Source organism: Lissotriton helveticus, chromosome 11 (assembly GCF_964261635.1).
Source record: "Lissotriton helveticus chromosome 11, aLisHel1.1, whole genome shotgun sequence".
NCBI classification, from domain to species: Eukaryota; Metazoa; Chordata; class Amphibia; order Caudata; family Salamandridae; genus Lissotriton; species Lissotriton helveticus.
In genome coordinates, this window is record NC_136072.1 from 1,006,386,583 (window position 1) to 1,006,414,208 (window position 27,626).

At 45.1% G+C, this 27,626-nt stretch overlaps 1 protein-coding gene across 1 annotated transcript in view; it reads right to left on the reverse strand.

Annotated features, from left to right (window-relative positions):
- Positions 1-27,626, reverse strand: part of USP30 (ubiquitin specific peptidase 30) — a 394,500-nt gene that overhangs the window by 243,332 nt on the left and 123,542 nt on the right. The window contains exon 9 of the mRNA XM_078667396.1: positions 9,489-9,575. Coding sequence (XP_078523522.1) covers positions 9,489-9,575 — 87 coding nt within the window. The remainder of the gene's footprint in view (positions 1-9,488; positions 9,576-27,626) is intronic.

A 27,626-nucleotide genomic window follows, 5' to 3' on the forward strand; every position in this document is an offset into this window, starting at 1 on the left:
CATCTCGGTCTCACCAGTAAAAGGACACCTGTGCATCCAGAAAAATGGCTCTGTTCCATTAGGACACAGTGACTGTCATACCACTATAAGTTTTGAAGACAGAGGAAAGTCCTCATTTCTAGCATCTCGCCATACTTATTTCGTCTGTGGCCAAACGGCCTATGTGCAGCTGCCCTTGAACTGGGGGGGAACTTGCTATATAGCATTCCTGTTACCCCTGTCTTTGTGGCCCAATCCACTTACCACCGAGACCTCCTAGTGCCCCATGTCAGACATAAAAGAACGATCGATACCTCCTTGGTTGACCAAACAGAAACTTCATGGGAACAGTATACAGATTTTAACAAAGGGTTCTTCTTCTTTGTTGGCCCTGTACAGAACAGCAAGCTTATACGCAGGTTGACAAGGACCTTAGAGGCTGTTGTAAACCAGACGGCATCTGCCCTGGGGAGCTTAACCCAGGAGCAGTCCGCCATACGATTGGTTACTCTCCAAAATCGCCTTGTCCTTGACATCATCCTGGCTGACAGAGGCGGAGCCTGTAAAATTATAGGCTCTAGCTGCTGTATATTTATTCCTGATAATTCCCCATCTGTATACACGGCCATAACAAAATTACACAAGATAGCCGTAAGTTTACATCAAGAACCTGGCACTTGGTCGTGGTCTGATTGGTTCTGGAAGATAATATCGTCCTGGGGATGGCACCTGCTGTCAGCAGCAGGTATAATATTCCTGATAATAACTGGATGCTGCCTTTGCAAACAATGTGGTCCTGCCCTGTGCGGTCTATGCGCTGCAAACTGCATTCCTAAACCACTTGTCCAGCAGAGAGAAAGGGAAAGAATTATGCTACAAGAATGTATAGATGATCTCATGCAAATTGAGATATAATGTAGGTACACTCTGGGGCAAGGAGGGAATGTGGAAATAAAATTGACAATTGTGCCCCATCATTTCCCTGTTTCTGCCTGACAGCCATTTTTTCTTTCAGACAAGCACCCATTTTGTGTGTGACATCCATTTTGTCTTCAGACCCACAAGCAAGACACCCTGCCTCTGGCACCCCCGTTCATTGACCACACATTTCTGTGGTTCTGCCAATTCTGGGAACCAGCAGCAGATAGTTCCTGTTTTAAGAAGTAGTTCCTGTTCTTAACTGTAAGACACCCTGCACCTGGCATCTTAGTTCATTGACCACCCCTTCCTGTGCTTCAGCCAATTCCCAGAACCACCATATAGTTCCTGTTTTAAGACATATTTCCTGTTCTTGACTGCAAGCCAGAGAGCAGATGGTCTCCGTTTTACACAAGATAGTTCCTCTTTTTGACTCTTGTGGTTCAGCCAATTCCCAGAACCAGCAAGATAGTTCCTCTTTTTGACTCTTGTGGTTCAGCCAATTCCCAGAACCAGCAAGATAGTTCCTGTTTTACACAAGATGGTTCCTGTTCTTGACTCCAAGCCAGAGATAAACCCCCGAATGAGGAAGAGCCTTCAACTGAAAGAGAACACATTTCCACACATTGCATGCCCTCTCACGAGACACAAGACACGCCCCTACCTTGACACATCTGTTGGAAATTACTGCTTGTCACTTCCCTTTTTCTTGTCACTTCTCTTTTCTTCTTTTGCCTATTGACTGAAAACTGTATAAATATTCTGATGTGTGAATAAAGTTGCAGACCACTCCTGTACCCGCTTGGTGCTAGAGCTCTCCCCTTAACTCGAGTTACTGGACCCTTTTTTGTACTCTAGCACCACGGACTCCTCTCTTCGCTTTGACTGAAATTATGATTATTAAGTATAGAAATTCTGAGATGAGGTAATATCGAATTAATTTACCACAGAAGGATAAGGGGTCAGTTTATGCTAGAATGTAAGTGTGATAAGATACGTGAAAAGCTTTGGTCCAAAATGATCCAAATTTAAATGAAGCGTTAAGTATAGCTAAGCACATTGAACATTACATACTATGCATAAGGGAGTTGCAAAAGTCTAAAGAGTCTACTTCTCCTGTTCAAGTTGTTGCGTCTAAAAAAAAAAAATCTGCTGTTCCCAAAGCTAAAAATACCTGCTACAGATGTAGAAGTGATTCACACAAAGAAGGAGGGAGAGATTACATTCCTACCCCGACAACCCCAGTCAGAATCTATTACACACAATTGAGAGGTAGGAATGTGTTTTATGGTTCTGTAGTGGCATGTGCTCTGTGAGAAAAGACCGTCCTCACTCACAAATTCTGACATGTTTTATCATCAGGCTTGCTAACAGACATCCCTGTGCAGACCAACGCCTTGGGTGGAGCAAAAGGGAGGGGAAGACAATACAAACATAAAATAGTAGCATCACCAAAGAAGGGTGCAGTTTGTGAAAGTTAAAACTAGCTTGGATGTGTCTGTGGTACTATTTTACTCCTGGACCACCCGGCAAGGGTTAAAAACGTGAAGGATGGTGATGAAAGGAGAAGGTTAGGATCTTTTCACCTCTCCTTACCCACAAAAGTGTTGACCTGCTTCTGTCGATTAGACTGTGCCCTCTGTGTGGGGTCACTCCGGCATTCATCAGGGCCATCAGGATCCCAATCAAAATACCCTCCAGTCCGAATGAAGGATTTTTCTTGGTAGTTCCCTTCTAGATCAGGGTTTGTAACTCACACTGTCGAGGAATCGAGTTCCGTCAGTCAGCAGACTTGAAATGGCTAGGGAGAAGGAGCATCTCCCTGTAGTCACACATCTTCAAGGTGAGACCGCTGCCTGGCATTTGCCCTCCTCTTTGCCATTGCTTCACGGCAAAGAGGAGGGCCTGATGTTCCTGATGAATGCATTAATACAGGAAGTCCAACAAGGAGAGAGTGGAAACAAAAGGTAGTGCACAGAAACTAAAACATATGGCTAATAGTGAAAGGATCCATGTAGAAGGGGCAGGCTGCAGGGCACAACAAAACAGCAGGACTAATGTATACTATTCACTAATAAAAACAAAGGAATTTATAAAGGTAGTTGAAAGAACCAATGGGAAGCACTGGGCGGTTTCCCCTAGGTGAGACCTAAAAAGGAGTTAGAACACCTAAAAGGATAGAGGATAATTGAAACAGTAGAAGCTTCTCAGTGGGTGGCTCCAGTGGTTGTGGCCAAAAACGTTCTGGTAACATAAGGCTTTGTGTAGATCTGAGATACCTCAACAAAGAGGTTATTGTAGACAGATTTCCTTTGCTGAATATTATGGATATGATAGGTTTAATGGGGATTGCTACTTTTAATTCGCTTTATCTAACATCTGCATACCATCAAGTGCATTTGAGTGACAATTCTAAGGATTTATCATGCTATTTGGTGTGCTCTGCTTTACCACAGTGCCTTTTGGTCTTTGTTCTCCAGCCTCGGTGTTTCAGAGACTTATGACAGAAATCCTAGTAAATTAGGAGGGTCATATTTTTTCAAGATTAGGTTTTGATTTATTCTTTTTAGTAACATCACTGTGGATCATTTTGACAAAGTCAGAAAAGTTCTTAGGATATTCAACAAGAAGGTGATCACACAAGCGAATAAATGCAAATTTTACTGTCCCAAAATTTCATATCTAGGACACGTCATCACTGGAGAGGGTGTAAGACCTAAAACCGATTTAATTGAAAACATATTGATCTAGCCTGATCCCACAAAAAAAAAGAAGAGGTACATATGTTTCTTTGTATGGCGGAGTTCGATGACAGATTTATCCTAAATGTTGCTACATGTTCTTATGCTATTCGTAACCTTCTTAAAAAAGGTGTCCAGTTCACGTGGAGTGAGGAATGTCAGAAGGAATTTACCGATTCGAAGGTTTTAACAGAACAATTCAAAGTTTTATTCCATGTTCACCTTGTTGTGTGACCACGGAGTGACAACGCTCTTGGTGCTCTGCTAAGATGGTGGTGAGGTCACTATTGCCTTCGCCTTTAGATCTTTGACGGGGGCTGAAAAGAAATATTTCTATGATTGAAAAGGAGGCTGTTTACTCCATGCCACTGGAGTCAACATATCCTGGCTGATGATGGGTGAAACCCCGAAACCGGTCCTAGGATGCTTGAAGCCAGTCTAGGGAGGACCTGACCTGGCAGCTCGGGCTGGACTGTTCCCACTTGGCGCAAGGTCAAGACTGATTTGCATATGGCTGGGTTCAAACTGGAATTACATGAGGAGCAAAAAAACAATGAATTTAGGCCCAGATCTGGGGTGAATGTATGACATTGTTCTGAACTCTGTCTATCGATTGTTCTTTTTGCAACTGGCTGTATATTGGGCAATTAGAAAGTACAAACTGTTTTTGTGGGGTGGTAAATTTGTGACTAAATTAAACCATAAACCATTGCTGGACATAGTTGGTAAGAAGGGGTTGGATCTCTTCTAGCATCTGCAGGTGTTTGGTGGCATTACAGAATTATCATTTTAAAGTGTCATACTTGCCAGGCGTAAATAAAAAAGCTGCTGATTGCTTGTCGAGCTTACTGGTGGATTCCCTAGAGACTGATGAAGACAGTGACTGCTGGTGGTTAGTGGACAATGTTAAGGTTTCTAACACCACCTTGGGTTGTGTGTGTGAGGAGGGAAAGGTTTCCCTGAAACAGAGAAAGATATTGCTTTAAAGAATGTACGCGAAGCCATTATGGATGATAAGAAAATGACGCCCGTGGTGAGAGATTGGCAGGATTTGGGAAAGTGTTAGATGAACTTTCCGTCAGCAATAACTTTATACTTCAAAATAGAAGACCTGTTCCTCCAGTTGGAGTGAAAGAGCTATTGGTACATCTTGCTCATGAAGGCCACCAAGTTATTTGCAAAACCAAGGAAGGAAATGTTGTGTTGCTCCTATTAGTGGCCAGGCATGGATGTGATGGTTGAGAAAGGGCACAGAACTGTTATGAGTGGAGGCGAGTGACAAAGAAAAAACATCTCCCATGGTTTATCGAGAGATACCCAAGGAGGTTTGGGACAAAACAGGCTTTGACATTGTGGGACCGGTTGGTTTGGAGGGGCTCAACTAAGTATTTACTACTGCCGATGGATATGCTTTGTAGAAGGTCTGAAGTAGGGGTTACTAGGATAGTTACCACATCAACGGTGATCAAGTTTATGACTGATGTATTTTCCGAAGAGGGGAATCCCAAGTGTATCTTCACAGATAATGGGATTTCGTCATAAAAAGTATGCTTTGTACCACCCAGAAACCAATGGCATGGTGGGAAGATTTAATAGGACAATGAAGGGGAAACCACAAACTTGTCAAAATCCCTAAGGGTCAGTTGGGTGTAACTGGTGAAAAAGAGTGGAGGAGTATAGATTTACTCTTCATACCACTACTGGTGCAGGTCCATTTGAACTGTTTGAGAAACACAGACCTTGCATCAGGATATGTCCGACTTGGGTTTAAGTTTATTGTGAGTTTTCCCCCTTTGAAAGAAATACTATTTGAAAGAAACCATATTAAGGAACTCTTGTTGCAAAAGAAAAAAAGGGGAGTATGATTTGTGCAAAGCTGTTAAACCCATGGCTGTTAAGGTTGGAGATGTTGTAAAGGTCAAACTGCTAAAGAAAAAGCAACTGTGGTGTTTAAGTGATGTTTATTCTTTCTTGAACATTCTTCTTTGTTAGTTGTTCTGTTTTCTTGTTTTTTGGAGGGCTTTATCTTTTTTTCCCTATAGGAGGGGGTGTGTGGTATTGCTGTAATTTCCTTTGCTTGACCTTGTTGGTTTTGTCCATGTTGCACCCATATTATGTCATCGTCTGTTCTTTTTGGAATGTTTGGAAAGAAATGAGAAGCAGTGAAGAGTTGAAGTGTGGCTTCTATATGCTCAGCTGTGGCTGAAGTTTCACCTCAACAATAAAACCTACATTGGATTTACGCATTTGGAGGACTCTTATTTTCATTTGGATTTCACAGGTGGCATTGAGTCAGTAGCAGAATGCATGAAGAAATGCTCCCAAACAATGCTTATAACATTCTGGATGCAGCTTTCCGTTTGAACACACAAGAGATGCCAGTCAAATCAGCTTGCTCCCTCTGTCTAACAATGGAAGACTGCCCCCTCCACTACTAGTAATATGTTGTTGATGGTTAAATACAGAACTCACTTTCCAACAGTAACCAACCAGAATTTTTTAGTGTGTCTGCAGTGCTCATCAGCATAATCCTAGCTTGCTTTAGCTTTGGGACTCGGGTTAACTAACCATCTAGATATGGGGAGGTCACACAACCCTTTTTCCCCTGAAGATAAGCATCTGCCAGTGCCAGGTACTTGGTAAACACTTGTGTGGCAGATTTCAGCTTGAAGGGTATTGCCTTTAGTTGTAAATGGTGACTTGCCATCGTGAAGTGAAAAAACTAAATTCCATGATTTGCATAAATTGGTATGTTCAAATATGCATCTTCTAGATCTAATTCAGCTAAAACATCCCCTTTTATGATGAACAGTAGAATATCCTTTAGCGGAATCATCGGAAACCTCTGCTTTTAGAGGTATATGCAGAGGTGCCTTAAGTCCAGCACCGGCTGCCATTCTCTAGATTTCTTTAGTATAAGAAAGACTCAAGTAAAATACTATACCCTTTTCTGAATCTGGCAGTCTACAATTACATGATGTGTATTTCCCCTCCTTGTAGAGGACGGTGGTGTTTTTCTATGAATTATAGCAGATGGTCATGTTTGACTACATCTAATAGCCACAGTCTGAAATTAAAATCTCACTTTTTTGAGTTATCCTGCCTTCCAACAGCAGGGTAAAGAGGGAGAAGGAGAGCCTGGTCAAGTGAATTTCAATTTCTCTTATCTCCAAACTCTGAAGTTTTGTTATCACTATGCTTTTGTCCTTGCTTGCTAGAATGGGGACACTGCAATCTTTGTAGATGTGAAAGAGAACTGAGACCTATTCTGTATGTACTGATGAAAACTGGATCCCTGGTGGAAAGGTCTTTGGTACTGGTACTTGAAGCAGTGACTGTTCGGCAGCGACCACAGTGATTGTGTGGTGTCTTCTCGCTTTGATTATCTGCAGGATCTCGTCTACTTTCTTGCCAGAAACATTCTGCCCAAGAGCATATCCATAATTTTAGATTGCACCCCAGACCTGGAAATAGCACTTATGAGCCATCCATAGTGACTCAGCACCACAACATCCCCAAGGTGGAGAAGCGTGGCTCAGTGGTTAGAGGCGGCAGACCCGGAAGCTGAGATCAGCCGTGGACCAGGGTTCGATTCCCCGCCTCGGTGGGTCTCGGGCTCAAAATTTCCACGGACTCGACAATTCTCGCTCCGGTGCCTACTCAACTCATGGGGTCACACTCTGCGACTCTGGGCAATAGCTTGCTTAATCTCCACTACGGCCCCTCGCGGCGGGATGCCTGGCTTTCACCTTGTGAACACCCTGCCGGGGTATCTCACAGGGGAATACCAGGACGGGTTCCCTAAGCAAGCGCCTTGAGACCCCTGGGTGATTCGTGCGCTATATAAATCGAAATACATTTACATTTACATTTACAATGTGGCAAAAGCCTCAAACTGAGGGATCAATAGCTGTGTCAGTTAGAGAAGTTGAGGCTTACTTTCCTCCCTCAAAATCACCCTTGCTTGAATTCTGACCTGTACCAGACGCGTAGCAAGGAAAGGGTTTATTTCACTCTATAATTAGGGGTCCCATCTGGCCACTACTACAGAGGCACTGGCAATATTAACAGCATCTGCTGCTAAAACTCCTTCCCCAAGGAGTCACATTTATCCCCTTCTCTATCCGTGGGGAAATATGCAGGGTATTGCAGGAATGCGAGCTGCATTTAGCAGCTGTGGAAACTACTGAATTAGCTTAATCTTGATGTAGGATGCAGCCTGGAGCAGACTCGGTAGCTACATTTCTTTCCAATGCACAATAAATTTACCTTTGCAGTAAATTTACTTTTTCTTTATTAAAAGAGCTTCTTCCCAAACATGATCATGGATGGAATTGTTCTAACAGTTCAGTGAGCCTTCTCCTTAAAATCAAAAAGAAAAACAACTTTCCTAAGTGGGCACCGGCATGCTGAATCTCTGAGTTGCCTCTTCTACCAGATCGGTGGAACGTGCAAATGTATCAGGATAAATATCTTGGAAAAGGGTCTGGACTTGCTCCATCATGAGCAACAAACTGGTCCCATTCCGCATCTTTATTGTGGATGATTGCACTGAGGCCAGCAGCACCCTCTACATTTTCATACTCGTCATAATAATCACCTGACTATTGTACATTATTGCTCTTATCAACCGACACTACTTGGAAGATGCAGCAGCATCCTTATCAATAGGAATTTTTGGGAAAGACTGCAGAGAAGCTGGTTTGAAAGGCCTAGGGGTTTAACAGGCGTAGTGTGCTGAGCTGAAGGAGTCCGAGGAATAGGCACAGGACAGAAGGCTGTAGATTTGACACAGACTGTGCAGTTGCAACGTATGATAAAATGTGCATTACCCAACTAATAGACATCTCTTTGTAACTAATGAACCACCTTTTGCCATTCCTATCAAAGCCTACAAATATTTACACCCAATATTTCCCAAACAAATTGTCATGAACATATATTTATAACAGTTAATTGTTTAGTGGTTGGCCTTCTTTTCTTTACAAAAAACCCAAAATAATTAAGCATATTCTAATATGGCTCCTATCTTCCAGTGTAGCAAAGTAGGCTAAGCGCCATGTTCAGACGGCTGCAAGTTAAAGGAATGCTATGATATTTTTCAATGTTAGTGAATGTAATGGTACACTGCTTTTCGGACATTGACTCTCATGGGTTACCATCCTCACAACAACCTATGAAAGATCCAGTGCTGAAGCAAAAATTTGACAGTATGGTAAAAATTAAATCTAGTCTTCTCTACAATTATGAATTGGGCGACAATCCTTAGCTGATAAATAAAAACCTTTACAGGACAGTATAGGAACAGACACTATGATCAGCACTGTTAGCGGCATGTCTAACACCAATCTAACGGATTAACAAAGAAACCCACAAATAGGTGCAGTAGCCATTTGTAACCCTTTGCTGTCTAACAGCCATCATTGTATTTCTGCAGTCTAAGATTGTGGCGAAGAGTGGGTACTTTTACTTGCTGCATACTAGTGGTACTTTAATTTAATTAAGTTCTGCTTTCTCTATTTTTCATATAATTGAATGTGCACATCGATTTAATACAGCAGTATTAGGTAGAAGATAAATCTTACTGTTACTTAGTGTTACTGTCGATGACCATAACTAAGGATGAAGAGCCCTGTCACCCAACTGCAACTGAAGCCAGAGTAGCTTTGTACAACAGAGCTATTAAGCTACCACCATGATCACTTAGGTATCACCAAGAAGGTCAGTAGTTGAGACAGGTGGCCTATCACACTGCCATTAGAATATTATGGATTCATTGTGCATAAATATTTTAAAAGCAAAAACATCAAACAGAAAACATGAACACAATATTTGCAAATATCTACCTACCTTTGTGCAATTTTCACAGACAACATCTTTAACCGATTCAGAAGAAATAAAATGCTGGAGACAGTGATCCAGTGTCAATGGACGACCCTGCAAGTAGAGAACATTTTACAGCACAAAAACATATTGTGCACCAAAATTGGTAAAACATATTTGTATATTTATGAGTGCCACTACAGCTTTCAGTTGTCAGCATGTTCATCATTGATCATTTTGAATTATTAAGTGTATTAGTTTATAAAGCTTAAAAAATGACAGCTACATGCATCTCATCCTTCCATTAATTTGCAGCTGTTTTCCCAAACAATGTACCATACGGACGTCTTTCAACAGGACGTCCTCACACCTAGATCTGAAAATCCCTCCAGTGCTTGCCAGGCTCTGCAATCCACCCTCTATGGGTGGCAAACCTCATCCAAACACAGCCTTCAGATATGCACAGCAGGGTGGGCTGCAAGACCTAGCTTGCGAGTCAAGCCCTGAGACCCACTCTGCGTGGGTGGGTAGCCACTCAATGGAAATGCGCAACATCCAAGCTTTCAAATAAGCGCTTGTGGTCCCTCTTGAAGTGTCTGTTTACTCGATAGAGAGATCTCTTAGGTTTTCCTCTGGAGCACAGATGATTATTTTTGCATTTTCTGCAATATATGGCAAACACTGTCATCCCTGTATCAGACTTCTACTCGAGTTTGAAGAACGTTAGCTAGAACTCCATGCTCCATGTCTGCAAGAAAAACTAATTTGGGTCTAAAGCATGAGGTGCTTGATCATGGCAATGTCCCAAATGAGTATAGGCTTGGATGTTGGATTTTCAGCACTTGGTGGCATAATGTGCACATTCAGGAGAAGGAATATACGTTTGTGTCCGCAGCTTATTAAGTTGTTGCAAACTCAACATCTTCCTCCACTCAGTGGTGGAGCTTCTTACTGCAGCTTTGCTTTCTTTTTCACGCTGGTTGTCCACTGTGTTAGACTTCTTCCTTTTTAATGGCAAAGGATGAAACGGTTTCTTACCTTCTCTCGTAGGGGTATTTCCATAAGTTATAAGCACTTGAATAGTCCCGCCCACGTGCTGGGAACCCGGAGCACTTCTTTAGATATATCTTCTTATTTTGATATTTTTCGCCTTTCTTCAGGAAGGCCGGAAAAGACAATTAAGAGATAGAAAGAAAATAATGCAGCCTAAATACATATGCTACACTGGCCACATCCTCATCAGGAATTGAAAAAAGGTAGCCAGTATACTACATTTGTGTAGTTTTAATAGTATTAAACACACAGAATAATCTCCTTCAAAAAATCCCTTTTTTCATGATACAGTTGAAAGGAAAGGACAGAGTGGCCTTCATAGGCTGCCAACATATGTCTTTAAAAAAAGCTGTGCCTTTAAGATCCCAGAGACCACCAGTATCTCATCATGCACAGCCGGTAGTGGCAGTTACTTCAGTTCTTTTTTCCGTCTCCTGCTGTCAACACCCTGGAGCATTGAGCTCTACCAATTTGGTATTTCCCTTCAAAATTCAGTTCTGAATTTAGCATTTAACTGCTTCACTCGACATCTTTGGTCTTCCTCTTTGTGTTTCTGTTTTTTTCTGACAGAAACTTTGCAGTTTTTTCACTGAAAATGCCATCTCTTTTTGATAAGTGCCCAGACTGTGGCAGGAAGAAGGCCAAGACTGATCATCAGAGTGTGCCTAATTTGTCTTCCTGCTTCTCATGTTCCTGATGCTTGTTCCAACTGCAAAACCTTCTCAAAACGTACTCTGCCTGACCGAGAAAAAATCCAGCTTCAGGGAGATGGAGAGAAGAAAAAAGGCCAAATCTTCAGGTGGGACACCAGGGGGAGGAGTGGGTCATTCATCTACCAGGGCTCTTTCTTCAACTTCTAGGGGGCTCCCAAGTAGAAGGGTTGAAAAACGGCAATTAATTATTTTGATATGGGGTTGCCTTTATGTGGTGGTGAGAAAGACACAAAAAGTTGTTTTGTTTTACGAAAAGGTTTTGTTCTTTCAATGTTATAAAGGAGTGCTCTATTTATATCAAGAGTATGTAGAGCTCTTTCTGCGACTGTTTGTGGTTGCGAGAAGAAAACTGGCAACTCCACAGACTGATTGATGTGAAAGGGAGAAATAACCTTAGGAAGGAATTTTGGATTGGTTTTAAGAATCACTTTGTTTTGATGGAGTTGTAGAAATGGTTCTTGAATAGTGAGTGCTTGTATTTCACTAACCCTTCTAAGGGAAGTAATGGCCACAAGGAAAGCGACTTTCCATGTAAGAAATTGTAACTCACATTTATGCAGAGGTTCGAATGGAGGGCCCATTAGTCTTGTGAGAACAATATTCAAATTCCATACAGGTGAGGGTGGTACCCTGGGAGGAATTATTCTTTTGAGACCTTCCATAAATGCTTTGATGGCAGGTACTCTGAATAGTGATAAATGTTGCCTATTGTAAGTAGGCTGCAATGGCAGCGAGGTCCAGCCTAATAGATGTGTATGCTAGGCTAGACATTTGAAGATGTAATAGATAACATATGATGTGTTGAATAGACACATCTATTGGACGGATATTGTTGTTGTTACAGTATATAACAAATCTTTTTCACTTGGCTGCGTAGTTCATACAATCAGGGGGAAGGTTAAGGTAACCAAACTCTAAGACTTCAGGAGCCAGATCACTAGGTTGAGCTGTGCTGGGTCCAGGTGTCTAATCTCTCCACAGTACTGGGTTAAGAGGCGTGGGGAGAGTTGTAGTTTTTGGTGTGGGAGTACCGATAGTTGTAGCAATATTGTGTACCACGGTTGTCTGGCCCATGTTGGAGCAAATAGGATAAGTGTCAGTGATTGTTGCTGCAGTTTGCGCACCACCAGTGGAATGAGTGGGAGAGGCGGAAAAGCATACGCAAATCTGCCTGACCAATTTATCTATATCGCATTGCCTTTGGACACTGGGTGTGGATATCTGGCGGCGAAGCTTGGGCATTTGGCATTTTCGTGTGTGGCGAAGAGGTCTATGTCTGGTTGTCCCCACATTTGGAAAAACGGTTGAAGAACTTGCAGATGAAGTTCCCACTCGTGAATCTGTTAAGTTTGACGACTTAACAGATCTGCGATATTGTTCTGGAGTCCTGGAACATGTTGGGCTGGGAGAAAAATGTTCTGGGGAATAGCCCATCTCCATATATTTTGTGCTAGCTGAGAGAGTTGTAGGGAGTTTGTCCTGCCTTGGTTCTGTATGTAATACGTTGCTGTCATGTTGTTTGTTTGGACTAGGACAGCTTTGCCTGATATTTGTTTTTAGATTGCTTTTAGGGCTAGAAATATGGCTAATAAATCCAGATGGTTAATGTGGAGTCATTTTTGTTGCGGAGTCCACGTGCCCTGCATGGTGTGATGCAATAGATGAGCTCCCCAGCCAGAGAGCGATGCATCCGCTGTCATGACTATCTGTGGAACTGGCTCGATCAATGGTCACCCTTTGGAAAGGTTTTTGGTGTTCCACCACTGCAGAGTGCGATGAGTGCGACCTTCTACCAACACCAGATATGTTAGCGGACCTTGAGCCAGGTTCCATTGTCGTGCTAGAAACTCTGGTAGAGGACGCATCTGGAATCTTGCGTGAGGCACCATGAATATGCACAAGGCCATCATCCCTATGAGCTGCATGAACACGCGAGCTGGAAGAGAGTGTTGAGGCTGAAATTTGGTTATTAGGGTTTGCATGCTTGCTATACTGGCTGGACTGGGATAAGCTAGTGCTTTTGAGGTGTCTATTGTGGCACCCAGGTATTGTTGTATGTGGGACGGTTGAAGATGAGACTTTGCGTGATTTACTGTGAATCCTAAGTTGGTGAGTAGCTGAATAGTAGCGTTAGTGTGATGTACACACTGACTGTATGAGCTGGCTTTTATTAGCCAGTCATCTAGATATGGGAAGACATGAATGTGTTGTCTTCTGAGATGACCTACAACTACCGCCAGGCACTTAGTGAATACTCGAGGTGCTGTGGTGACTCCGAATGGGAGTACTTTGAATTGGTAGTGTTGACCGTCCACTACAAACCTGAGGTATCTCCTGTGAGATGCGTGAATAGGAATATGAAAGTAGGCATCCTTGAGATCTAGAGTGGCAAGGAAGTCGCCTTGTGAATGGAGAGGAAGAACCTGTTGAAGTGTGACCATGTGGAAATGGTCTGATTGTATGTACAGGTTTAGGGGTCTCAGGTCTAGAATAGGTCTTAGAGAGCCGTCCTTTTTTAGAATGAGAAAATACAGTGAGTAAACTCCTGTGTTTTGATGGTGCAGGGGAACTGGTTCTATTGCACCTTTCTGTAGCAGGGAGATGACTTCCTGCTTGAGCAGCGATAGATGTTCTAACGGCATTGGACGCTGTCTTGGTGGTATGGTGGGGGGGGGTAGAGGTAAGTTCTAGACAGTAACCAGACTGAACGATTTGTCTCACCCACCTGTCTGTGGTAATGTTGTTCCAGACAGGAAGGAAATGAGTGGAGTTGTCTGGGGGAAGTCATTGTGTACGTGTGGAGGCAGATCTGGTATTATTGGTCTTGCCTCTACCTTTGTTATTGTTGCCTCTGTAACCGCCTCTCTGGTAACCTCTGGTGAAAGTAGACTGGGTGGGAGCCTTGTGAGTGGTGGAGCGGTTGTCAGAGGAGTAGCCTCTGGAGGTGCCCTTGTAGAAGGAGCGACAAAAGGAATGTCTGGGAGATTGCGATTTCAATGCTCCCATGGATTTGGCTGTGTCTGTGTCCTTTTTCCTTTTTTCTAGTGATGAATCGACATTGGGCCCAAATAAGTGTTCCTGATCGAATGGTTGGTTTAAAATAGAAGTTTGTACTTCTCGTCTAAAACCAGAAATGCGTAGCCAAGCATGTCTGCGCAGAAGGACACTTTTGTTGACTGCTCTAGAAGCAGTGTCTGCTGCGTCCAGAGCACATCGAATGGAAGAGTTAGTAATGATTTTTCCCTCTTGTATAAGGTCATTGGCCCTGTTTTTATATTTGTCTGGAAGGTGCTGTAATAGGGTCTCTAACTCATCGTAATGTGCCCTATCGTATCTGGCTAACAAAGCTTGAGCGTTGGCTATACGCCATATGTTAGCTGCTTGGGACGCTGTTCTTTTGCCAGAGGCATCCAAGAGTTTGGACTCTTTATCAGGGGGTGGAACATCACCTGATGTATGAGAATTGGCCCTTTTCCTAGCGTTGGAAACTACTAGTGAATCTAAGGGTACGGGCCTTTAATATAAGCTGGGTCGGCAGGGGCAGCTTTGTATTTTTTCTCGATCCTGGGGTTGATAACTCTAGCCCTGACAGGATCTTTAAAAACTTCGGGTGCATGCTTGATGATTCCTTTCAGCATAGGCAAGATAGAGGTGGTCCTTTGTGACGTGTCAAAAGTGTCCATTAGAAAATCCTCTTCCACTGGGTCTGTATGTAAGTTAACCCCATGGATAGTGCAGCTCTGTAAAGCAGCTGATTAAATCCTGTTGTATCCTCTGGAGGGGAAGGTCTAGAGGGGAAGGTCTAGAGGGGTATACATCCTCCTGTGTAACATTAGGACATCTGGAGTGTTGTAATCGTCCCAGGGGTCAGGGGAAGAAGGTGGACTAAGGTCCCCTAGTGGCTGTTCACCTGCATCCTCCCCTGGTCTGTCAGAACTATCATCATCGTCCCTTGGTGGAGAGGATGGTGTAGGAGAGTGGTGTGGTGGGGGAAGTGGAGGAGAAGGTGGAGGAGGAGGAGAAGGAGGCAGAGGAGGTGAAGGAGAAGGAATTCTAAGTGGAGATGTGGCAATATCCCGTTCTTTTGGTGGTGGAGCCGGTGCCGGCGTATCCAATGGTCTCTTCTTTGAGCTTAGGATGAGCTGACCAGTTTTGGGGTCTTTTAGAAGAGTGTTTTGTTTAGGATCTGAAAGAAAAAGCTCTTCTAATGGAGGCTAGTCTTTCGGCGCTGACTTTTTAGGTTCGGCCGCCGGGCACGGCACCGACTCTGGAACGGTTTTGTCTTTTGGCTTGGACCCGTGAGGTTTTACAGTCTCTGTATGTGGAACCGGTGTTTTCTTGGGTTCCGAAGTTTTTTTCGGTTCCGAAATTTTCGGCTCCGAAGGTTGTTCCGAACTGTGAGGGAGCAGCTTTTTGCTCGGCTCCGAGTGTTTTTTCGGAGTTGAATGGTTGGTGGTTGTTAGTTTCGATGCAGAGTCCTTCGATGTGGAGGCAGTGTTCGGCGCGGAGGAGGAGGGTTTTTTCTTTTTCAGTGCCGGTGAATGAGTTTCAGTACCGGCAGCAGGCTGACTCGAGCCAGAGTGGCCTGAAGGCTTAATAGGTTTCTTCGCCGAACCCAAGGGCGGGGCATGGGAAGCAGTCTCTCGGTGTGCACCTGAGCCCGAAGGTGAAGGTGTGACCGAAGCCTTTTTGGATGGTGTATGGAGGGGTCGACGTCTCTACTTACAACCCGCTGTGCCGGAGTGAGGTCTTCGATGCCGGAGTCCTCGGCTTCGGAGGCGCGGTGTTCTTCAACCCGCTCTTGTTCTGGTACAATGACGCCCTCTTGGAAGATGTTGTCGGGAGCCATTGTTCTTTGAGCTCGACGATCCCGAATGGTCTTCTTGGAGCAGAAAGAGGCACAAGCTGCACTGTCTCTGGCCTCGTGCTCTGGTGAAAGGCAGAGGTTACACACCTCATGCATATCGGTGTGGGGAAACATCGACCCACATCGAGGACACTTCTTGAATGGAGTCCTTTCCATGAGCCAGATGCTAAGGCAGGCCCGAAGGCCCTCGTTGACGATCGGAATCGAGGACTTCGACGTTGGAGAGATGCCTGATGACTAGGGTTCGCGATCGAAAACAATACCGTAGAAAGGGTGAAGGATTGAGCGTCGAAAGTTGTATCGGTAACGGCACCGAACGGGAGCGAGAAAACACATCCGAGCCCAATGGCAGAAAAAACAATCTGAAGATGAAGACAATGCACATGCACACCATCATCCAAAGGAGGAGTCACCTGTCTCATGACTTCCAAAGACTTCTCCAAGACAAAAACAAGTGCAAACATCCGGGCCCAACACCAGATGGCGATCTATGCATAGTTTGTGATCTGCAGCTCATATGCCTCGACAATACAGTAAACTGGAGAAGAACAAAAACTGTGACTTAGATGGATTTGGGAGTACACAACACCACATTTGTCACACGACCTCGAGTTATACTTCGGTGCACCACAGTCATACCTTGTGGGGGATCTAAAATGATTCTGTCCACTGCAAGTTCAACAAGGTTTAAAGCCTTACTTCTTTGTGGTGATGTCTCTGGCCACTGCACTCCAGGAATTTGTGAGAAAATGGTAAAATCTAAAAAGAAAACAGTGAGAGGAGCTCCAGAACCGTGTCGAAGTTTGCAAAAAAAGGGAAAGGACGTCAGTGACCAAGGGTAGGCAATATATCTATCCAGTGACCTCACTCCTGCATTGCTTCCAGTGCAGAGATGGAGTCAGCACCCACTAAAGGCTTTTGAGAGCCACGAAAGGTTTCCGCATCCAGTCCACACGGGTGGGGTCCCTTGATTTTGGGGAGCCCACAATGAAGTACGTGGTCTTCATGTGGTTTTGTGGTCTTGTATGGATCAAATGGTCTCTTTGGTTACTGGATATTTATAACAGACATTTTTAAGACCTCGAATGACGCCTCCTGTGACTAAATATTACTAGGGCATACTAAAGTATGTGGAGACATCAATACCGAATTGCCCTGTGTTTTCTATATTTTTTATGGTAAATGCTTTCCCAATAGAAATCTGGCATCCAATAGGGATTTTGATTAATAAAAGTAATCTCTGTTTACATAACAAGCTCATTGCAACAAATACGTTTCATACCTAGGATGCTGCCCATGTTTTTGAGACGTGGGCCGACACTCACGCAGCCTAAAGTGCAAGAGCGACAGCCCGTGTCCCGCATCCACGTTAATGTGATGCCAGTCCCTCAAAGCCATTGGATCTTTCAGCTACGCCAGAATCTATTTAATCCCTTCGGCGCTGATGACGAGCTCAGCTCGTCATCAGTTGCGCCGCTCGCACACTGATGACGAGCTGAGCTCGTCATGTAACACGGCTTTTTGAAAAAAGCCGAATCCCTGCAGCGCGCATGCGGTTAAATACTGGCAGATATCCCTCAACTGGTCACTTCGGGGTGCATGTTAGCCATAAGAAAGTGTTCTTTATATTCGCCAGATTTACAAGCCCTCATTTTCAGCCTCAGATTTTGATTCATGGAATATGTCTTACTTAGCTTCAAGCTTAACAAGCTTGCCTTGGCACTCTAAGGGCCTTGTTTACAATAAGAAATAGGTGCGAATTATGATTTAGATATTGCTGTGTTTCTGCCTCCTTCTGTTTATGTTTGCAGTGATCCCGACAGTCGCTTGCTCGGGCACCATTTCATTCAGAGATCTCACTAAAATTTGAATATATTTGTGTCTGTGTTTCTCTTTTATATGTTGAACCTTTTTTTGAAAAGAATCAACAGATTCAAGATCTCCATTGTGAAACTTTTTTTTACGTTTTTATTTACCATCACACGAGATGCGACTTGGAGCACAAGAAGCTTAACCACACACAAATGACTTGTAAGTCTACTTCCAGGTAGACTAGGGTACAAACAGACGGTCTTGACAAATTGCCATCGGTTTAAGCACATTTGGCAAGAAACATGTTGACCTTCATATAAGAATCAGAGGTCATTGTCTTCCTTATTGGTTCACTGTGATTTTTTCAATCTTGGCATGAGTTCCCTGTAAAAAATAAAGATTGGATATTTGGCAACCCATAACATATTTTACCCACTTTCTTCCCAATCTACAATTACCCTTTCAAAAGCCAGGTGAAGTGCATCACTCTACTGCTTAACTATTACCAGTCTGAGTAAAAATGAATCTGTGGCAAAGAGCAAATTGCGATTCCTTAAATGAAATGTATGAACACCTAAGTTGTGCAAATTTGGCATAAGAAATTGCAAATTACCACCAACTGACAGTTGGTGGTAATTTGCGAATTCTTTGAAAATAGCAATTTTTAGCTTTTTTCAAAGTGCCATGTGCCACACATACATGCCCTTAGGGCACAGCTTTCCAAACTTTTCATATCGGTGACACACTTTCTAGCAATGCATCATTTCGCGACACGCTAAAGCAGTGTAGCGAGCGTAGCGAGTGAGAGTGAACCACCTAAGGGGGTTGGAGGGGAGGGTTCTCAAAGTACAGATGTTACAGTTGAGATACAGTCTAGTAAGGACTAAATCAGGTTACCCTTTTAGTCTTCTTTTTTCTAAAGCTAACATTTCAGGTAAAAAGCACCAGCCTCCAAAATCAGCACAGACTTCTAGCTGTGCCTCTTACTCTTTTTTTGTTTCCATATATTTATTTTTTGCATTTTATAAACGAGAACCAAAAGTCTAGTACAGAAAGGTTTAACAAGTACTGCAGAGGTGAATGGCCAGCAAAAATAGCAGAGTCTGCTGAAATTGGCCAACCAGCATACTGACTGGTAAGGCCTCAGACAAGCACGTGTGATGCCACTGATGGAGCAAGGTGGAGAAACAAAATTTTGTTTACCCCTTGCAAAATTACATTTCCATAACCATAACTTGAACTAATGGAGTGATGTGTGTAATTAATCAACTTAGAATAAGAAATGCACCTACACGAATACACGTGGGAACTAATTTGCTTATGTGGCAATCATAATTAACTAATTATGTGATTCTGTCAAGTCAAACTAATAAGCAGCTTTTGAGATAACGGAATGCGGCATCAATGTGCTTTTGTTTACGTATTTTGTGGCAAAACGTGGGAATAGGGGAGTATATTACGCCTAAATGTTGCTTACTTGCTAGGTAACTATTAATAGGGAAAACCATAGTAAAGGGGGAGGTAAACAGAAAGTTTAAAATTCTAAAATTAACATCCGTTTGTGTTTGTTTCTACGATAGTTCCCATTCTGGCCTGTGAGGCCTAGCAAAAAGATGGCTGACTTGTTGAACTGCGAATAGAAAATGAACTGAGCATGCGCAAGCCCAAGTCCGAGTTCGAATGCGAGCTGCTTGTGCCTGGAGTGAATGCGGTTCAAGGACGAAGTGGCCTGAAAGTCTAGATGGCTGCCAAAAGGATGAGCACAATGGTTCTGAACGTGAGAAAATCTGGAGAAGTTGCTAGTTGAGAACAGGACTAGGCCGGACATGGCCCAAAACAATGACCCATTTAAAAATCTAGCTGACGGAAGTGGAACAAATATTGTAATGATGAGGTGATGCTCATCCACCCCAAATTGTCCAATCAGAACTCGAATTTATGCTGAAAGTTACTCTTTTAGAAAGATAGAGCTAGTGAAAAAGGTATAAAAAGTGCTGGCTTTGGTGAGGAAAAAACTCCTTTTCGATTTCCTCCCAAGATGCTGTCCTTATGCTGATTTGTAAGACTTTGAATAATTTTTCTATTTCTTCTGAATGAGATCTGTACTTTAGGTGAGGTTATTAGTTAGGGAAGTTAGGAGAAAGGATGAATTTTGGGAACTATCGGTCTTTTGCTAATACTTGCATTTCTGAAATTTAACCGCATGCGCGCTAGCGGTTTTCCCGCTGTGCGCTGCGTTTTGCGAAAAGCCGCGTTACATGACGAGCTCAGCTCATCATCAGCGTACGAGCGCCGTAACTGATGACGAGCTGAGCTCGTCATCAGCATCGAAGGGGTTAAATAAAATGTCTATTTCTGAATTTCCCTAAATAAATGGAATTAACTGTCTGAAATAAAATACTTATTTTCCGTTTTAAAATGTCGTTTTTTGAATAAAGAAAAAAATAAAGTGAATAAACTTTAGACATGCTAAATTTGCTTTTAATAAAAATTAGATAAATGGAGAATTAAGCAGGTCTTGAGTTTTCCTACGCCTAATTTTTTACTAGCAGATATGTCAACCTTAAAGGTGGTGTGTCTAAATAAATGTTTTGTCAATGAAAACCATGGTAAATTCATTTAAACTGCAGGTGTAAATAGTATAAAATATCCGGTTTTAGTTTTAGACACTCCACTATGATACAGCAGCTCTCCTTTGAATTTCACCGATCCATGGAGTAGGATGTAAGTGTTTATGAGTGACTCGCGGTGTTATGGGCCCCACTGTCGAGTATATGTGTGATTTTGTATTCAGGGAAAGGTGACATGGTTTTAGAAATTATTTCCGGAGAACCGCTGCATCACCACAGCCAGACAGAGAAGGAGAAAACAAAAGGTGAAGGAGCCAGAGGTCTGTGGACTTGGCAAACGGGACTTGGGCTGCAGAGAAAGCACTGGGAATTGTCTCCTGCCGTTTAATGACAGCCCTGTAGGTATTTAAACGTCCCACATTAGCGGTTCTAAAGACGAAAAACACGTCTTTAAGAAATGCATTTGGAAGCCAGCAGCATCATCATCAGCCGCACTTCAGAGGCTCCACTGAAGTATTTACTGAATACAGTGGAATCCTTTGTAGCGCGCTGATTGTAGAGGGAACCATGATAGCAATCTGAAACCTTGGCAACTATGCATCATTGTACGACACACCCACACAAGGCAGGCGACACAGTACTGTGTCCCGACACAGAATTTGGAAAGCTCTGCCTTAGGGCATGTATGTGCACCACATATGCAGATATACATATTTCAGGGGTGCAACAGGGTGTCCTCTGGACACCCTGGCACCCTTGAAATTGCATTCTCAATTTGAGATTCTCAAATTGCGAATCGCAAATTGAGAATGTCTTCCCATTCATTCCTATGGGCACCAAAGCCCATAAGAATGAATGGGAATGTATTCCTTAATTGCAATTCGCTAATCGCAATTAAGGAATGCCAAGAAATTGAAAAATATTTGCGAATTATTTATTACATACCGCTTTGCAAATCTCAAATAGGGATTCTCTAAAAATCGCTATTTAAGAATCACAATGACGGTATTGGATACATATGCCCCCCAGTCCTTTTAAAACAATATCCTGCCTTGACTTGGACTTTTCTCCAAAATGGAGAAAATAAGTTGTGGCCCTACTTCAGTCCAAGCTACTTAGCCCAAAGAACCCTCAGTGCACACCTTCATGGTCATTCAAACATAGGCCCAGTAAAAATGTTTTTAAAAAACCACAATTCACCCACATTTTCAAGTGATTAAGGGATTTCAATGCTGGCCAAATGTTTTCTGACATTTTGCAGGTAGAGTATGGTAATCCCATTTTCTTTTTAAAAAAAAAAATGTTTTATTGCAGAAACACATGCAAATTCAACATTCAATTAGAATTGCTGGTCGTCATTACGTAACACAATAGAGGCAATAAGTTCTTACACTGCCGTGTGGCCCACACCCCGGAGTTCGGGCGGCGAATAACCTCAGTGTACCACAGTACAAACTCAAATATCCATCATGTGCATCTAAGGGCCATGTAGGGTTTCTGCTTTTTCATTTTTACCCCCCCCCCCAAACTATCCGTATACCAAAAAACTAAACAAAGCAGTCGAGAATCAACAGCCTAAACACTCCCACGACCCACCCTCCCCATGTTATAGCCAGCAAACAGCCTATTTACAGTGTCACACAATTCCTAAGAGGCCCCTCCTGTCTCATAATCTGGTAAATTGTGCATTACCCCTCCAGCTGTCCTCCATCAGCAGTGCAACAGTATAATGGCCAGGTTCCAGAGCTCCGGACCCCTACAACCCCCCATCCAATCCATGGTATTGCCGCCATTTGGACCACACCTTTCTAAATTTTTTCGGGCACCCCCTTGCTTTATACGTCACTCTTTCGGCTACCATGTACAGGTCCAGGCCTCTTCTCCACTCATCCAATCCCAGTGGTTCCGGTGACCCCCAATATTTTGCAATATCCCTTTTAGCCACAACTAGTGCCAGTACTAAGAAGATAAGGAGTGGGCGTGGCAGATCCACATCGTTGGTCATGCCCAGCAGAGCTAGCCTGGGTTCACAATGGAGTGGGGTCCCCAAAACCTCTCCCAGTTCCGCAAAGATGTGCGTCCAGTACGTCTGGATCCTGTTGCATGTCCATATAGTGTGAAAGAAATCCCTGTCTTGTTGGCAGCCCCTGAGGCAGTGTGCGTCGTCCACCCTCCCCATCTTACGAAGTCTCAGTCTGTCATAGTATGTTCTATGGAGCACGTTGAATTGTATGAGGCATAGTCTAGATTTAATTGCCACATCCCGGGGATGCATCAACACTGTCTCCCAGTCCAGGTCCTCCATGTCTCCAAGCTCTCCTTCCCACGTGTGTCGGAGCTTACCTAGATCACCTAGTATATTGTTGGTTAGGGTCTTGTAGCTGAGGGAGACCGCCTTCCCCGGGATCCGCTCCTGAAGGAGCCGTCCCTCCAAAGGCGCATATTCAGAGATATCGGCGAGCGAGACTTTCTGCGCACGCCAAGCAAGCCGTAGCCGAGTATATTTGAAAAATTGGGAATGGTGAAGCCCGAATTCCGTCCTGAAGCCCTGAAAGGATTTCAGCTCCCCTTTGGCGATCACAGCCCCTATTGTGGAAATGCGGATGTCATCCCAGCCCCGGAAGCCACGTAGTTTGTGAAGTTCCGTCAGCCATTGGCAATGCCACAACGGCGTCTGCCGAGTGGGTTTCTTTTCCCATCCCATTCGTTTTGTGGCCCTGGTCCACGCGTTAAGCGTGAGAATAGTGGCTGGCAATAGTGGCGCCCGTCTAGAGCCTCCGTATATATAGTACAATAGATTTCTGGGCGACAACTTCAGCCTTTCCAGGGCATAGGTTGGGTGGTCCGCCGGGGCGTGTAACCATTCATTGATCGGCGTCATGTGTTCCGCCCAATAGTAAGCCTCCAAATTGGGGAGGGAAATCCCCCCACTATATTGATGCCTCTGGAGCGTAGTCAGCGCCACCCTGGGTTGCTTTCCCAGCCACAGGAAGGTTCTCAAATCAGAGTGAATTTGGTAAGTACCGAGGCCGGCAGTGGGTAATATTCATTTTGTAGTGCGTAGAGAAATTTAGGTAGAATGATCATTTTATACATCGCCGCTCGGCCTAGGAGCGTTAGTGGGAGCTGCCTCCAGCGGTCCATGTCTGCCACCGAGCTCAAAATAATCCGTTCTAGGTTTTTTCGGAACGATAACGTCTTATCTAATGTGATATATATCCCGAGGTACTGAAAGCCCTCAGTGGTCATCAATAGTTGGTCAGGTAGCTCGACCCACCTGTCGCCACCCCCCGGGTCATAAAGAATCGATTTATGCCAGCTAATGGTGTGTCCTGCCCATCTCCCATACTGCCCTAGTTCACGGAATAGTTCTGGAATCGTAGAGTCAGGTTCAGTGATGTACAGAAGGACATCGTCTGCGTAGAGTGATATCTTCTCTTGGACGAGGTCCTCATCTGTCTTTTTAAAACCAGTGATGCCCACATTCTGACGTATCCTGGCTGGCAGGACCTCAATAGTAAGTGTAAAGAGGAGGGGCGACAGTGGGCAGCCCTGGCGGGTCCCACGCTGAATCGGGAATCCACGGGACAATTTTCCATTGACCCGTATTCTAGCACTCGGCGCAGTATAGAGGAGTTGGATCCACTTCCAGAAGTTAGGACCAAATCCAAATTTGTGGAGCACAGCATGAAGAAATGGCCAATGTACCGCATCAAAGGCCTTTTCGGCGTCAAGGGAGAGAAACCAGTGTGGCTCACCTCGTCCCCGTACCTCCTGAAGCCAATTATGAGTACGGCGAAGATTCAATTTGGTGGCCCTTTCCGGTAAAAAAACGGATTGATCCGGGTGTATAAGGTTCGAGATGACTGACCTCAGGCGTCGCGCCAGTATGGTCGCCAAAAGTTTAACCTCCGTGTTTAGAAGGGAAATGGGGCGCTATGATGTACAATCCTCTTTCGGTTTACCCTCTTTGTAAATCGGTACAATCGTGGCCATGGAGAGGTCTGGGGGGAGCCTTCTTGCCTGGTAGGCCCCGGTGAAGAGCCCTTTAAGATGGCGTCCCAAAAGGTCTGCCGTACGCTTGAAAAATTCAGCCGGAAAACCATTCGGCCCGGAGTTTTCCCCGGTCTCAGTTTGGTTATAGCTTCTGTTATGTCGTCAACTGTGATATCAGCCTCCAAGACCCGAAGGTCTTCAGGCGACAATGTGGGCAGTTCCGTCTGTGCCATGTAATGGCCCGCCTCCTCCCATGTTCCCCGATCCCTAGCTGCATAGAAAAGCTTGTAGTGCGAGGCGAATGTGTTGGCAATTGCCACTTCACAGGTAACGAGCACCCCATCCGTGTTTCTGATAGCCTCGACCCATCGAGCCGCCCGCTCCTTTCGGCTGAGCCATGCTAGGAGTTTTCCCGACTTATCCCCCACGTTGTATAGAAGGTTGAGGGTGGAAAGGGATTGGGTTTGCGCCTCGTTCGTGACCAGCTCTCTATATGGTCTTTGGGTATCTAGCAATCTGCGAAGAGTCTCAGTTTCCTTACGACACTGGTAGTCCCTTTCCAGTGTTAGGATAGTCTGTTCCAGAGCTGTGGCCTCAGCCTGGAGCTTGCGGCGTTCGTCCCCCCTCCTGCTTCGAAGTCTGTCTCGCAGGACCGGTTTCATGGCCTCCCAGAAGGTGACTGTCGAGTCCACTGTCCCCTCGTTCTCTGCCACATATACCTTGATGTCCGCCCTCAAACCGTGCAGAATAGCTGCGTTTTGAAGGTCCCAGGCCGTAAGGCGCCAGGAGGCTCCCGAAGAGCCCCGAACGTGACCCGTCCTTATCCATAGTGGCGAATGGTCCGACAGACCTCTGGCCTTGTATTCCGCAGTATCGTCCGCCTTCAGGTACTGTCGAGACATGAATATGTAATCGAGTCTCGAGAATACCTTGTGGGCCCCTGAATAGTAGGAATAAGCACATTGGGTAGGATGCAGCCACCTCCAGACATCTGTGAGACCCAGGGTAGCTATCTGCTGAGCCAGGGCGGTCTGTGCCCCTCCTCTATCCTTCCCCCCCCGAACAGTCCAGTCCCCCCTCCATCACGTCATTAAAATCCCCTCCCATAACTTGGATAGTGTCCGCAGTGTCTAGGAGAATGCTAGCAAGGGCCTTAAGCGTACGTGCCTGCAGCTTAGGCGGTGCATAAACTGAGAGTATTGTGTATGTACTTCTATTCCATGTCCCTTGAACCCCAGCGTATGTCCCCAGTGGGTCTATCCATGTGCGTGTGATGGAAAACGGGGAGGATTTTTTGATAATGACCACCACCCCCCCTAGAATCGGAAGTGTAGCCCGCATGCGCTAGTACTCTGAAACGACCCCTTGCTATGAAGGCACAGTGTGTGCCCTTAAGATGCGTTTCCTGAAGCAAAGTAATATCAGGATCCAGTCGTTTAAGGTAGGAGTTCACTAGCCCTCTCTTGATTTTTGATCCCAGTCCGTTCACGTTCCATGTCAGGATACTAACTCCCTTGTTGCCCGCTTGCGGTGGCGCTAGTATATTTGCCAATCGTGAATGCGGCATGTCAATGTGGCTGAGTTCCAGTGTGGAAATGTAGCGTAATGCCTCAAAGTGTACAGCTGTTTCGTCCCGACTGCTACCCCCCCCCACACGCCACCCTCCCCATCCAGTCCCGTCCCATCACAAGACAGCACTGTCCGCAGGAGAAGGCCTGTCGCCCTCCCACACATCCCTCCCTTTAAGCTCTCCCTCTCCCTCCTCCCACTATCGGGCCAGGAGAGAGATCAGCAAACAAAACTTATACAAACAATGATCCTAAACAATCAAGGAAAGAAAAGGGGCGTGTCAACTTGCGTGCTTCCCAACATCGAGCTGCATACTCGAAAAACCCGAACCACCATCGTTCATGATCTGGAGTCCTGAGTCTCCGATTCAGGCGCACTGTGTTGTCCAGAGATGTCCTGCTCCAATACTCTTATTGCATCAACCAGCGGGTGAACAGACTGACCCTCTCCCTCCCTTTCCTCCCCTCCAGAGGTGCGGCTCTCAAGTTCATCCTCCTCCTCTCCTTCAGAGTGAGCAGTGGAACGTAGACAGGCAAATCTCGAGCCTCCCTCCGCCGATCGTCCGTTCCGCGTGTTTCCCGGGCCGCGGCCCCGATAAGGCGTCACCGGGGTTTGTCTCCTCGACCTCCTGGATTTCATCCTCTGCGCCTTCGGCAGTTCCCATTGGGGTCCATTTTTCGTACTGACCTATCCAGCATTTCCCGACAGACAGTCTCCCTGCTGTTAAGAATTGGGCGTTCCTCCAGCCACTGCCAGGCATCCTCCGGATGGGTGAAGAAGAGTGACTGGTCCCTGTAGAGCACCTTGAGTTTCGCCGGGAAGAGTAGCATGTAAGAGATCTTCAGGTCTCTAAGTTTCGTCTTGACGGCGTCAAAGGAGCGGCGTTGCTTTTGCATCTCCTGACTGTAGTCCGGAAAGATCATGATGTGCGCGTTTTCTAGACGGATCTCCCCCAGTTTCCTTGCCTCCCGCAGGATCAGGTCCCCGTCTGCGAAGTTAAGAAAACGCGCAATGACCGGTAGCGGTCTCGCCCCCTCCGGTGATTTCGCCAGGAGGGCCCTGTGCGCCCTCTCAATAATGAAGCAAGGCGAGAACTGAACCGTCGGGAAAGTTTCCCTCAGCCAGGAGTGGAGGAAGGACACCATATCCGTCTTCTCAATCCCTTCCCTAAATCCAACAAAACGCAGGTTGTTGCGTCTCGCTCTGTTTTCGGCGTCGTCCACCTTCCAAAGTAGTTGGCGATGGGGTGCCTTGAGCTCCGCCATGTCTTTTCTCAGGGTAGTGATCGAATCCTCGGCCTCGCCCATCCGCGCCTCCGCAGAAGTCACCCTGTCGGATAGGTTACGGAAGTCTTGCCTCAGCAGCGTCACTTCGGAACCCACTTCGCCTATCTTGACTTCCAGGGCCGCACGGGATTCCTGGATATCCGCCCGTGACGCCTGGATGGCCCCCATCAGCAGTACGGTATCAGAGCGCCCACTCAACGCAGTCTGGAGAGTCTCCACCATCTGTCGTGGCGCGGCAAAATTGTCCATCGGTCCTTGTTTGGGCGCCTTGGGTAGTGTGTCTCTCTTCCCCATGATGT